Consider the following 12,682-nt stretch of genomic DNA (forward strand, 5'->3'; position numbering starts at 1 on the left):
ATTATTTGGAATAACGATGACCTTGTTACACTTACTTATTAGGAGCTTCATTCTAGCAATGCTCAATTGCCATTTCTTCAAATCCTGCCTAAGAGATTTCAGCTTATGCGATATGAGTCTTTCTGGATGGCCTCTCCCAAGACTACTTGATACAATCAAAAAAAACCTTCAATTTCCACCCAATAATTCTCAAACCTGAATAAGTTAGATATATGGATGGAGATTGTAATCCTAACTACATAGGCAACATGATCACAAAACAACATTTCGATACCAAAGGTAATCAAAACTTGAACTATTTTATTGAGAACCTGGATGATTCCGCCATTCTGGTTCAGGATCAAAATAGTATGGTTACAGACCAAAAAAGAAAAAGAACAAAAGAAAAGTCGCATCCTCTATGCACTTCAAAAGTGCAGCAGAATACACAACACAACAGGCTTCGTACGTTGCTTCATTCTTCTCAGCTACAACGGAAGCAGGGGCTATTCACCATGGACCAGTATAAGGTCCTTATTACTGCCACGCATCATCATCCATCACCTCTTGATCACGTCTCCTCTTCATGGAACAGGGCAAGCCGAAATGCCCCAGATCTCCTTCGCATATTGGTCGATGGTGCGGTCGCTGCTGAACTTGCCGCTTCCAGCCGTGTTCAAGATGGACATCTTGATCCATTTCTTCTTGTCCCTGTCATGGAAACATGAGTTAAGGATTCAGCATTACGATATTCAGCAAACCCCTGTCATGGGAACTGCAATGGTATTTAGTTCTAGAATTCAAAGCATCAGCCCAATAGAAGGGATATTGTGTTTGTATCCTTACTTGTAGGCTTCATCAACCCGGGCCTGTGCATCAATGTAGCTTGGGAAGTCATAGCCAACAAGGAAGTAGTCACCACGCCCAAATCCAGTGTTCCCTTCAAGGGAATCCAAGAGAGGAGTGTAGTCGTAGGTGCCGAAAGCACCACTCCTGATAAACTGCTTGGCTTCTTCGAAGCGTGGGTCTGGCTTGAACTGTTCATAGCGAGACAAAGAATAAGTTAATAGCCCATCTGATCGTGACTTGGTGAGAATATATACTGAAATCAGTAGACTATGAACACCACAAATAGATTAGCTATTTGCAAGTCTGGCTAGCCTAATATTGTAATATTGCATATAACTAACACGCAATCTACTGGAAGATATCTTACCAAGCCATTTTCTCTATCCTTCCTCAGACCAGCAACCTGATCTGCTTTGGCACCGAAAAGGAAGAAGTTGTCTTGTCCCACTTCTTCTCTGATTTCAACATTGGCTCCATCGAGAGTTCCAATGATAACACAGCCATTCAGAGAGAACTTCATGTTACTTGTTCCACTTGCTTCCATGCCTGCAGTACTGATGTGCTGTGACAGTTCACTGCCAGGAATGAGCACTTCAGCCACTGATACATTGTAGTTTGGAATGAACACCACCTGGAGGAACAAGAACCTCGTATTAAATCATAAAACACAATCGAATGTCAAATTAATATTTCAGTAATGTTCATTCCACAAGAATTATATATATTAGGATTAGATGAAAATTGCCAACGAAGAAGTGAATGCTGTACAGTCGATACCTTCAGATATTTGTTGACGTCAGCATCGTTGTTCACCACAGCACCAACATCATTTACCAATTTCACTATTCTTTTGGCGTTGGTGTATGTTGCAAATGCTTTCCCTCCTACCATGACAGTGCGCGGTGTAACCTTCTGCCTGTCTGCTGCGCTCATTTCCTAACATGATACATAAGCCTATTCAGGACCATAATACTGAATATTTTCCATCTAATGGAGACATGGTAAAGCTATAAGAATAGGGGCAATTCCAAGAAAGAAGCCAAACCTTTAACTTCTTGTATCTGTACACAGCTCCCAAAATGTTCATCAGCTGTCTCTTGTATTCGTGGATGCGTTTAATTTGTATATCAAAAAGGCTATTTGGGTCAATTGTAACACCAGTCACATCCAATACATGCTTGGCTAGGCGCTTTTTGCTGGCCAGCTTGGCTGCTGCCCACTCAGCATGTAGTTTTTCATCATCTGCGAACTGTTAAAAAATTCAGTTATACTGTGATAGTGTGATGGGCAATAACAAAAAGAGATGGAAGATTAGAAGCATGCACACATACTTTCCGAAGCCCGGTGAGAAGATCAAGGTTGCTTGTCCACTGATCTGTTTTTAGCCATTTAGTGACTATTTCACTCAACTCAGGGTTGCAAAAACGGAGCCATCTACGTGGTGTAATTCCATTAGTTTTGTTCTGGAATTTGTTAGGCCAAATAGAGACATAATCTGCAAACAGCTCTTGTTTCAAGATGTTGCTGTGCAACTCGGCCACTCCATTCACCTGTCAGAAGAATTTAGTACACTTCATTATGGTCTACCTCATATGATACAGGAAGGCAAATCGAAGCTGGAATAGCACAAAAAGTACAGAACAGAGAGCTCCAGAACCAATTGAAGCGCCCATAAATTACATTTTAATAAAAAATCTTAGCAAGTTAGCATAAAGAAGCAAGCAAAATAATGGGATTACAAGCAACGTTTTCTCAGAGAATGAGTGAGATACAGTAAATTGCAAAATACATAAATAAAGTAATCATGGTCAAGTAGGAGGATATTCACTATGCCTTTATTATCTTAAAAAGAAAGACAATGTAAAATGGTCCAGTAGGAGTACAGAGACAAAACTACCGTGTAACGGGCTGTAGAACATGAAAAATGAAATAACAGGATGCAGAACATGGCAATGAAATAGGAATACCGTATGCCCAGCCACAACACACAAATTCGCCATCCGCACTACTGGCTTCTCGGGATTGTTATCTAAAACCCTCATCGATTCGATCTTTCCCTCCATATCCTTCCGGGTGGAGATTACCATTTCTCTAAACTGCAAGCAAATGCACAACTTTGTCATTTTGTGCCATAACTGTTGTGTACTGAAAGAGTACATACGGCTTGACAGTTACCCGCTTGTCAATTTCCTCAATGATTTCCATGTGACGTGGAAGCAATTTCCTCATTACAGCCTGTGACCATTTCTCAAGAGCTTCAGGAAGAACCGTGTGATTGGTGTAAGCAACCGTCCTGGACCATGAGACAAATTTGTAAATAAGTATGTAAAGGTAATAATGCAAATTTAATATTGGTGAAAATCTCACTTATTTGTGACAGCCCAGGCTTCGTCCCAACCAAGTCCCTCCACGTCCATAAGCAACCTCATTAGCTCAGGAATGGCAAGAGTTGGATGAGTGTCATTCATTTGAACAGCAACTTTGGAAGGGAACTCACTCCACTTCCCTGAAACTCTGTCAGCTTTTCTTTCTTTGAATCTGAAAATAATATCCTGGAAAAAAATCATAGTCAGTTATGCTTGTCAATATTTATCGTGGAGGACCAAACGAAAAGATATTGAGAAAAGACGAAATAAAACCACGTTGTAACTGCGTAAAAATAGGAAGGATAATTTAAATGTAATGGGACTCAGAAGTCTGGTCATGATAATGATAATAGTGATACAGGTTTTCTTAATGAACCTTGATCATGCATTTTTCTCATGCAAGATGGTGGAAATTTGATGCAGCGTGCAACAATACAAGAAGACTTGTAACAATGCAAGTATCTCTAACATCATTTCTCAACCAAACAGAAAAGCACAAGCTGGCCATAGGTGCACCTTCCTTTTACAGTAACCATCATACCAAATGAAACTAACTACATAATTACCTGAAGTGATGCGCTGCAAAGGAAATACTGCTGCTTTAATCTCAGAAGCTTCCCTTCTTCTGTAGCATCACCAGGATAGAGAACAGCACATATCTACAGGATATACAATATAATTTAAATCAAGTTAGTTAATTCATGAAAGACGAAACTGGAGCCAAAAGATACGACAGTTATTTCTGGCTTACATATAGGCATTGATAGCAGATGACAGATAGGAAACACACATAATCTTCAACTTATTAACTAGGATGGATTAACACCTCACTTATAGTCACATCTAAAAAGCATGTTAAAACCACAATAGATAACCTTTTAGCATTATTTGTGATCAAGTTGTTTGATGAGACGGTTAGTGCGTGAAATCTATAGGAAAACATGGCTATCACACAGGGCAGACTGTATTGGACGTTCTTGCTTTAAAGAAAAAATAAAATTACTGGTTTAGTATATGATGCCATCGATCAGGAGCAGTATTCACAAAGTTAAAGGCGCTCTTGATTTATCATATACGAGCAATTGAGTGACTCAGTTTAGGACTTGCACATCACCTGCTGTGCCCTCGAGTGAAGTTGAGCAGCTGACTCATACTGGCCATCATTGAACTGAAATAAGTTGAAATCCTCAGCAGTAGCTGTTGCATCCCAAAGGCGAAGACTGATTGCATTTTTTGTCTTGTACCCAGGAATTGGCACATCATAGGCTAAAGCGTTCAGAACTTCTCCACCGGCCCATTTCCGCCTATCACATGATAAAGCAAACAAACATATCAATTAGAGGGACACAAAAAGGCATTGGCATAAAAACCAATAAAATGAATAAATAGCGAGTCTGTGATAATGGATCCAGTCTATGTACAAGAACTCTGATAAAAGCATCACCAAATCTAGTTTTTTTATCCCGTCTGATGTACAACAACTCTGCTTAAAGCATCGCCAAATGTAGTTTCATGCATGAACATTCATTCATACACGCTCAAATTTTTTGGACCAAAAAAAAACACATATTCAAAACATTTGATCAAACAAACATGGAGTACAGAAGATCCTAAATCTGTAAATTAAAACACGGAAAAGAAATGCAGTTAAAGAAGCATCATACTATCGTTTTGAATTTAGAAGGCATCACGTCATAAAAAACTCCATCTCAAGCCATTAATCAATATTTTATCATTATAGCACTTGTCCAGGTGTCCATCTATGGCTTACTTTCCATCTGGCGAAATCTCGACATGGCCGAAAAATCTGATTGGGTATACAACATCATGCCTGACAATCTCCCATGGGCTAAACTTCTGAAAAATATTAAACAGCATAGCTATTATCGAGATCCAGATAAAAAAATTGTGAAGAATGATATGAGCATATAGAAATGGTACATCAAGCCAATCTTCAGCGATTTCTTCTTGTCCTTCCTTGGCAATGCGCTGCTTGAACAGGCCATAACGGTAACGAAGGCCATAGCCCCAAGAAGGCAAGTTCAGCGTTGCCATTGAATCCAAAAAGCAAGATGCAAGCCTGCCCAAGCCACCATTTCCCAGAGCCGCATCTCTCTCCTGAATTCAAGACAAATTCACACCATCAATTACTGGTGAAAAGAGGGTCCAGATGTTTCAGTCAAAAGCTTTATTAGCTATCCCGGTGCCATGAACCCATAATTAGCTTTTGGTAATAGATCTAGATTCATATTAAGTGGTGGTGCTTAACAGAGGAGAAAAATGTCAATCTTGCAGACCCTGGATCTGCTTGTGTTGCTATTGTAAACAACTGATTTTCAATTGTTCTTGCATAGTGCACCTTCTACGCCTTGCGCAATTCTTTTTGAGACATGCAGTGATCTACGCATTGTGTAGTGCACTTTCTTTTTGTTTGGTTAAATAATGGATCAAGAAATCTAAGCCAGCCAACCAGATACCTGAACCGCTTCTACAAAAAGCCACACAAAACGTAGTACTGGTACTTCAATTAGAAAATGTCACGGTCAAACAAAGCACTAATTAAATAATGTCACTCCCAAGAGTACGAAAATAGATAGCCTTAATTAAGCGAAGCACACTCCAATTTAGGACGAGAGGCACTTCGATCGCTCACCTGTCCAGCGATGGCCTCGAGCTCGTAGCCGAACTTCTTCAGGGCGTCAGCGTAGGCGCCGGTGATGGCGAGGTTGCCGACGGCGTTGGTGAGCGCGCGGCCCTGCAGGTACTCCATGGAGAGGTAGTAGGTCTGCTTGGGATCCGTCTTGTGGAAATGCAGGTAGGTGTCGTTCCATCTCTGCACACACAAAAGCACAGATCAACATTCCGCGCCGCAGCAGCGACGGAGGACGCGAGCGGGCGGCGCGAGATAGCGAAGGCAGCACCTGGAGGAGGTGGTCGCGGACGCTCTCGGCGGTGGCGTAGAAGGCCTGCTCGGGGCCGAAGGCGAGCGGCGAGAAGTGGGGGCTGTACTGCGCGTGGTAGGAGATGTTGCCGGCGATGGCGGAGGGGTCCTCCGACGCGGGGCTGGCCGCCGGCTTCACCTTGTCCGCCGCACTCATCGCGGGGTGGGGAATTGCGTCGAGCACGAGCACTCGGTGTGTGCGGGGGAGGTGGCGATAAGGCCTCGGGGCGGGCACCGAATGGGAACGGTAAACTCTGGAGGCCGGGGGGCTCCTTTTGTACCGAGTTCACGTGGCTCACGGCCGGTGAGGGCGACGGGATCCGAGAAACTGGGCGAGGCGAACGATTCTTGGAAGCTCCAGAGATATTTTTATTTTTCAGTGGTAGAGGAGTAAAAGCGGGAGAAAATGAAGGGCGCGTCGGTTGTTTTCTGGGCTCCCCTTGGATAGTTCTTTCTTTGGCTTCTTGTTTTGTGAGGTTATTTTCTGCTCTCTCTCTCTCTCTTTTCCATGAAAGGGTCAATAGGGTTTTTGTGAGTGAGCACAACAGACCGGAATACACAAATGTAGAGTTTCTTTGTGGTGGTTCAACGATCTCATTAGTTAAGAAAAATATTGGCCAGTTAATTAGAGAAAAAACCAAATGAAAATCGAGATACGAGCTCAACTACCAAATTAAAACATTTCGACTCATAATATAAGATGTTGTTACAACCGATTGTTATAACATCTTATATTATATGGGGCAGAGGGAGCATTTTTTAGAAGGAAAATAAGACCAGAATGAAAACCGGGAAACAAGCCCAGCTGTTGAGCCTCATGGACCATGACGTCCAAGATCAATGGCCGATCTAGTTACCCACACATAAGTCCATACGCCTTGCTAAGAAGAAAACGATCATCGAGGCTATATATGCACAATGTCGCCATCATGGTTCACCACCTTCAATCTAGCGACTCCGACTTCCTCTTAAATTTTCGCCAAGGGAACGATCACCATGACATTGTAACTAAATTCTGTGACTGGAGAGCAAAATTCTCAAATGTGGACTCGGCAGCATATCTCCTTTTGATCAGACGGTCCATTTCTTCTCAATGTTGCAAAGAGGTTCACATGTTTTCCCGAAGAGATGAAGAACACATGCATTTTTGTGCATGTTTCGGAAGGACTCTAGACTTGCCATGCTGACTAGCTCAAGACTAAGGGCCTCTTTTATCTACAGGATCTATGTAGGTACTCTCTCCGTCTAAAAATATTTGTCAAAGGAAAAGACATATTTTAGTTCTATATACATCTGTTTTTATTCATTTTTTCGACAAGTATTTCCGGACGGCGAGAGTATTTTAGAGCATTTGGTCCTAAGGATTCTTTTCTACGTTGGTTTGGTTTTTTTATCATAAGAAAGAATCTTATACGGTTTTTTTCCTGCATTACACTTAATCAGAAAAAAAAATATCCGGTCATATCTTTCGGAAAGAACCATTTTGTTTGAAAATTTGTACCCTAATCATTTTGCTTTTTATGTTGTGCAATCATACAAACTTCGCTGCAGACTAAAATTCTTGCATGAATGAAATTGTAATTCTACTGCTACTATATTGTTTTCGTTGTTTTATCATGCGGACCAAAGAGATGAAAAGGAACAAGTCCACAGGGCGTACACGATGGAGCTGGTACACCGGAGGGAGTGAGGGAGGGAGGAAGCAGGGCCTGGAGAGCACACGTGTCACGTGGGATGGTGTCTGTCAGGCCACGCTTTTTCCTGCGCCCCCGCTGGTAAATCGGGTAGTAATAAAGATGGATCGGGCCACCATTTTCATTTCCAGATTGGGCAGGAGTGCAGCTTGTCAGCTTTCCTATTTAAGTATGATATCCTGTGCTATCGGCCACCGTGACGCACCCAGAAGATTGTCTCCTGTAGCATGTACTCGTAGCATTGCTACTACCAGATCTGAACATCCGTTTCCCGAGTTCGTGTGCCGGGCTCCGTTCATTGAACTCCAGTACGCTGCTCGACACGGTCGTCAGCTATCCATCATCGTACGAATTTCGCGACCTGGCCACTTCATGAGGATGTGACCGATACATTCCCGAGTAAATGCTCTTCTGCATGCATATACTTACTACTCCGTTGTTAAATATAAGTTTTTAGATATTTCAAATAGACTACCACGTATGGATATATATATAGACAAATTTTAAAGTGCCAATTTACTTATTTTACTTTATATGTAGTCATTTATTAAAATTTCTAGAAAGACTCAAGAGCATGTCCTCGCGTCCCAACAAAGTCCTTCATGCGATTTTTCGGCCGCCGGCGTCGAAAAATCGGCCCAATAACATCATCAAAGGGCCTCTTCTCACCGCTTCGTCGTCCTTATCGTCTCGGTTCCTGTAGCAGAATCAATGCCAAAGCTGTCGCGCCGATCAGCCTCCTTCATTGATGCCTCAAGGGCGACGCAGTGAAGACGTGACGACGCGCGTCCTTCGCCCGCCATGCGTACACACGGCGGCCACGCGTACGGGCGGCACCTCCGCCTATATAAGTCGTCCCCAGCGCGCCGGTGACGCACAGGCTCTCCACCGCCGATGCCCTCGTTCCTCGACACCCCCGTTCCTCCCTCTCTTCTCACCGTTTCCAGTTCAACCATGGTCGAGCACTTTCCAGGCGATGGCGCGGCGGCGAACGGCTTCGGCTGCCGTCACCTTCACGAGGACGAAACTCGGCTCCTCTACGAGGACGAGTATCCGGTCCCACCGGACATGCGGGTGCCCGGGGCATGGAGGATCAGCGCCGGCGGGGTCCCGGTGCCACTGCCGCCCACCGGGGCGGCGCAGCGTGCGGAGATCGCGCGTATCCGCGCCTCTTTGCCGCAGGCGGCAAAGGAAGGTCCGCGGTACGTCCCCGACAGCCCGCTCTGGGAGCAGTACTTCCGGCACCGCCACACCGAGCAGCTTGAGGCCACCAACGGCGTCGTGCCCTCCGGAAGGCTCAACTCCGAAGGCCGCCGCCGATGGTGGGGCGTGCCCGGCTGCATGCTGGAGGCCGTCCTCGAGCACATCGAGGACGACAACAGGCCCAGGCTGGAGTACCCCTCTCCCCCGTCCTTCTCCCGCCGGCGTGGGAGCTCGTGGACGCCGAGGCGCATGGATCCGGGGGCGTCCTCCTCATCGTCCGACCGCTCGTCCGGCTCTCCCTGCCTCCGCCCCGTCAAGCCGGAGCCTCAGGACACGCCGGTCAGCCAGCGCACCCGCAGCTCCGGCGTCCGCATCGCCGACTCCTCCCCACCTCTAGCCGCCTCGTCCTCGTCAGGCCGAAGGAGGAGCCCGGCCTCCCCGCGGAGTACGAGGCCATTGTCCGGCGCGGCTTCTCCGACGAGGCCGCCCTAAAGTGGGCGCGGGACGACTACCTTCGCGATGAGATGATCCGGCAGCGTCGAGCCCTGGAGAAGATAGCCGCCCGCAAGCGTGCGCGCGAGGACGAGAACGACGTGGTGATCCTCGACAGCCACGAGGACGAGGACGCCCCCAGACCGTCCAACCCGCCGCGCCAACCTGGCGAGGGCTGCAGCAGGGACGACGGCCGCGGAGGAGGTGACGACAACGACGGCGGCGACTACACGAAGTTCTACAGGCTCCTCGGCATGTAGAGCTTCAAGGGCGGCGGGCGGCGAGGAACAGCAAGGGCAACGACGGGCCTAGTAGCGTTTTTTTTTCTTCTTTTGTAAAATATTTTAAATATGAATGAACTCGCCGAAGTTTGTGCTTATTTGCGCCTTGTTTGTGTCGAATTTTAGTTTTCAAAAAAATTATGGACACCGCGACTGGGGAACATTATGCCCCCAACACGCGGTTTGCGCCGATGCGTTCTCGGAGAACGATTTTTAGCGCCTCCTGTGGGAGATGCTCTAACAGAGGGAATATTTGCGAATCAACCTGTGGTTGAGTTGGTTAGGTGGACAGTGGTATCCTCAATCCACCAGGGTTCAAATCCTGATGCTCGCATTATTCCTGGATTTATTTCAGGATTTCCGGCGATGCGCTTTCAGTGGGAGGAGACGTTTCCGTCGATGACGAGGCGTCTATGGTGACTTCGTAAATCTCAAGATGATATGCCGGCTCTGTCTCTCGGAGATGGTCATAGAGATAAAGTGTGTGTGTGCGTTCATAGGGATGAGTGTATGCGCATGTATATGAATGCTTGTGTTTGTACTGATGTAAAAAAACAGAGGGAATATTTGGCATGGAACCGAAGAGAAATTATGATGGCCCCTGGAGATCCCGGGAACCTTTTGAACGTGACGTGACCGCGGCGGGGCCGAGACACTGTGCGGTCCACGGAACGCACGGGGACGAGGGGCCAGTTGCGCGGCGCTCTCGCAGTCCCATGTCTCGTACTACACGCGCGGGGAAGAAGAAGATGGGGAGGCCGCGGGGGTGTCACGTCCGGTTACGGCGCGAGGTCCGTGCTGGTCGTTCACTGAGCTGTCACGGACATGGGACCAATCTGGTGACGCGTGCGCGACAGAGTTGCCTCGGATCGTGTGCTTTTGGTTCCTTCACTCATCACCAAAATGGACGGTGCTGCGCGGTACTCGGATAGAGGATTTTCAGAGCCCGCCTTTGGCTGCCTCTCGTCGCTGGCCAAACGTAATGAAGCTCAAGCCACTTGCTGGAACTCTCATTCCGAGCCTGAATCTACGGTTTGTTGAGGCCTTAAAACTAATGCTGTACTTTACGTTTGAGGCACACTATCGGGTTGCGAAACCAATTGTTATCTTAGACATGAACAGGCTCACGTCATGACGGGGTCAACTTCAAACTACTATACTCCACCTTTTGTATATCACAAAAATATGATGTGGTAATAGACATCGACACGGTCTTTAAGATGTAATTTTGACCGCTAATTTCTATTGAGTATGTGTTCAAACCAAGCAAGCTAAATATTTAGAAATGCCTTTTCAAGATAAATTTATACACATGGTTTTCAATCTCCTAATCTAGATAATTGAAAGATATATGTGCTTGAAATTTTAAAGTTTAAACAAAGACATGTCCAAGACGTCATGATTTTGTGTTACAGAGGGATCAAGATGCTCCGATTTGGGAAAACTAGGTTATAGAGATCACACTTAAAATAATGTTCATTGATTGACCTTTTGCCATTAGGGTGTGATAGCCTGGCTTATTAGGGATGATAGACTACTCATATCAATAAGGAATTCCTTCTTTTCCGAAAGCCCATTCGGACAGAACTCCAAAGTTAAGCGTGCTCAGCTTGGAGTAGTGTCAGGATGGGTGACCGACCAGGAAGTTGCTCCCGGATGCACATGAGTGAGGACAAAGTGCGCAGAAAAGACTAGTATTGATCTGTGGGGCCAGTCTATATCCCGCCAGGAGTAACGACGTGGGTAGTTCGTACAAAGTTCAAATTGTTAGCATAGTCCTATGTTTTATGGAGGATGTTCGAATACCAAGACCTAAGGTCACAACCGTCGACGACCACAAAGGCCCCCTTTTACTCTTTTAGTTGGGATACAAAGTTCATAATCAACACTTCACCGACATTCACCCTTTACAGACTTCTTGGCTCATCCATGATTCAAATGATTCCAAGCAACGTCTACTTGTATAGAAGGTGCACACCCTATCTTTGGGAGGGACATGATGTCAAAAGGGGGCATGAAGTTTCTGCTCGCTAACTCATATGCACCCTCGTGAACAGTAAAATAAAAAATGAAAAAAATTGGGGACAAACATTGATAAATTTTCAATGTGCGTGCAAATTTTCATGACGAACAATTATTCCAAACTACTTCCGTAAAAAATGATGCTCCAGGAAACAAACTTTTGGAGCCTCAATTTTGTTTTTTTACGGGAGAATTTTGGAATGTTGTTTCTTCATGAAAATTTGTAAGCATGTACAAAATTCATCAATGTTTGTTCCAATAAAAATTCAGTTTATTTTATTTATTTATTTTAATGTTCACGAGGGTGGATATCAGCTCATGAGCAGAAGGGTACTTTTCAGTCAAAATTACCCTTTATTGTCATGCCATTAACACACAACAATTAGGGGACCAAACGGGAAATGATTCAAATTTAAGGCCAACATGTTCGGATATGGTTTAGGGTGACATTAAACAAAACAATAAATATTTCTCCATTTTTACATTTAGATGGGACTTCAGAATAGGCATGTTTGATGGGTAATATGTTCATTTTTTGACCCTTGATTATTTCCCTACAAAGTTGAATCCAAACTATTTTTTGAGCCACACGGTCCTATTCAATTGATGTATCTAACCGGAAAAAGAATTGGGCGATCTGCCACAGGAGAAAAAGCTTTGTTTTATCCTTCATGTTGAACGTCTCCTCCTCCTCCATCTCTCCTCTCTCCCCCAAAATCTCCCTCCTCTTCTAAGCTCCTCTCCTTCCTTGACCCTCTTCCAAAGCACCATAGATACCTTGTGGTGGAGATTGAGGGCACACCACCAAGCTCCGGGAAGATGTCAGGATTGCGGGGAACATATCCAAAGTCACCC

At 45.1% G+C, this 12,682-nt stretch overlaps 1 protein-coding gene across 1 annotated transcript; it reads right to left on the reverse strand.

Annotated features, from left to right (window-relative positions):
- Positions 1 to 280: 280 nt before the first annotated feature.
- LOC125545307 (alpha-glucan phosphorylase, H isozyme) lies at positions 281 to 6,387 on the reverse strand. The gene is made up of 15 exons (XM_048709208.1): positions 6,116 to 6,387; positions 5,848 to 6,027; positions 5,136 to 5,312; positions 4,966 to 5,051; positions 4,309 to 4,498; positions 3,761 to 3,853; positions 3,196 to 3,380; positions 3,004 to 3,121; positions 2,796 to 2,924; positions 2,160 to 2,378; positions 1,874 to 2,077; positions 1,606 to 1,764; positions 1,196 to 1,459; positions 826 to 1,016; positions 281 to 690 (listed from the first exon to the last, which is right to left on the reverse strand). The coding sequence occupies exons 1-15, from the start codon at positions 6,290 to 6,292 to the stop codon at positions 564 to 566; spliced, it is 2,499 nt and encodes an 832-aa protein (XP_048565165.1). The 5' UTR covers positions 6,293 to 6,387; the 3' UTR covers positions 281 to 563.
- Positions 6,388 to 12,682: the final 6,295 nt, after the last annotated feature.

The sequence above is a fragment of the Triticum urartu genome, chromosome 3, assembly GCF_003073215.2.
Source record: "Triticum urartu cultivar G1812 chromosome 3, Tu2.1, whole genome shotgun sequence".
NCBI lineage: Eukaryota > Viridiplantae > Streptophyta > Magnoliopsida > Poales > Poaceae > Triticum > Triticum urartu.

Coding starts and splice junctions, on each gene's coding strand:
- LOC125545307 (XM_048709208.1), bottom strand. CDS start 6,292: ATGAGTGCGGCGGACAAGGTGAAGCCGGCGGCCAGCCCCGCGTCGGAG. Junction 4,499..4,965: donor GAGATTTCGCCAGATGGAAA/GTAAGCCATAGA, acceptor ATCATGTGATAG/GCGGAAATGGGCCGGTGGAG. Junction 1,765..1,873: donor ACAGATACAAGAAGTTAAAG/GTTTGGCTTCTT, acceptor GTATCATGTTAG/GAAATGAGCGCAGCAGACAG.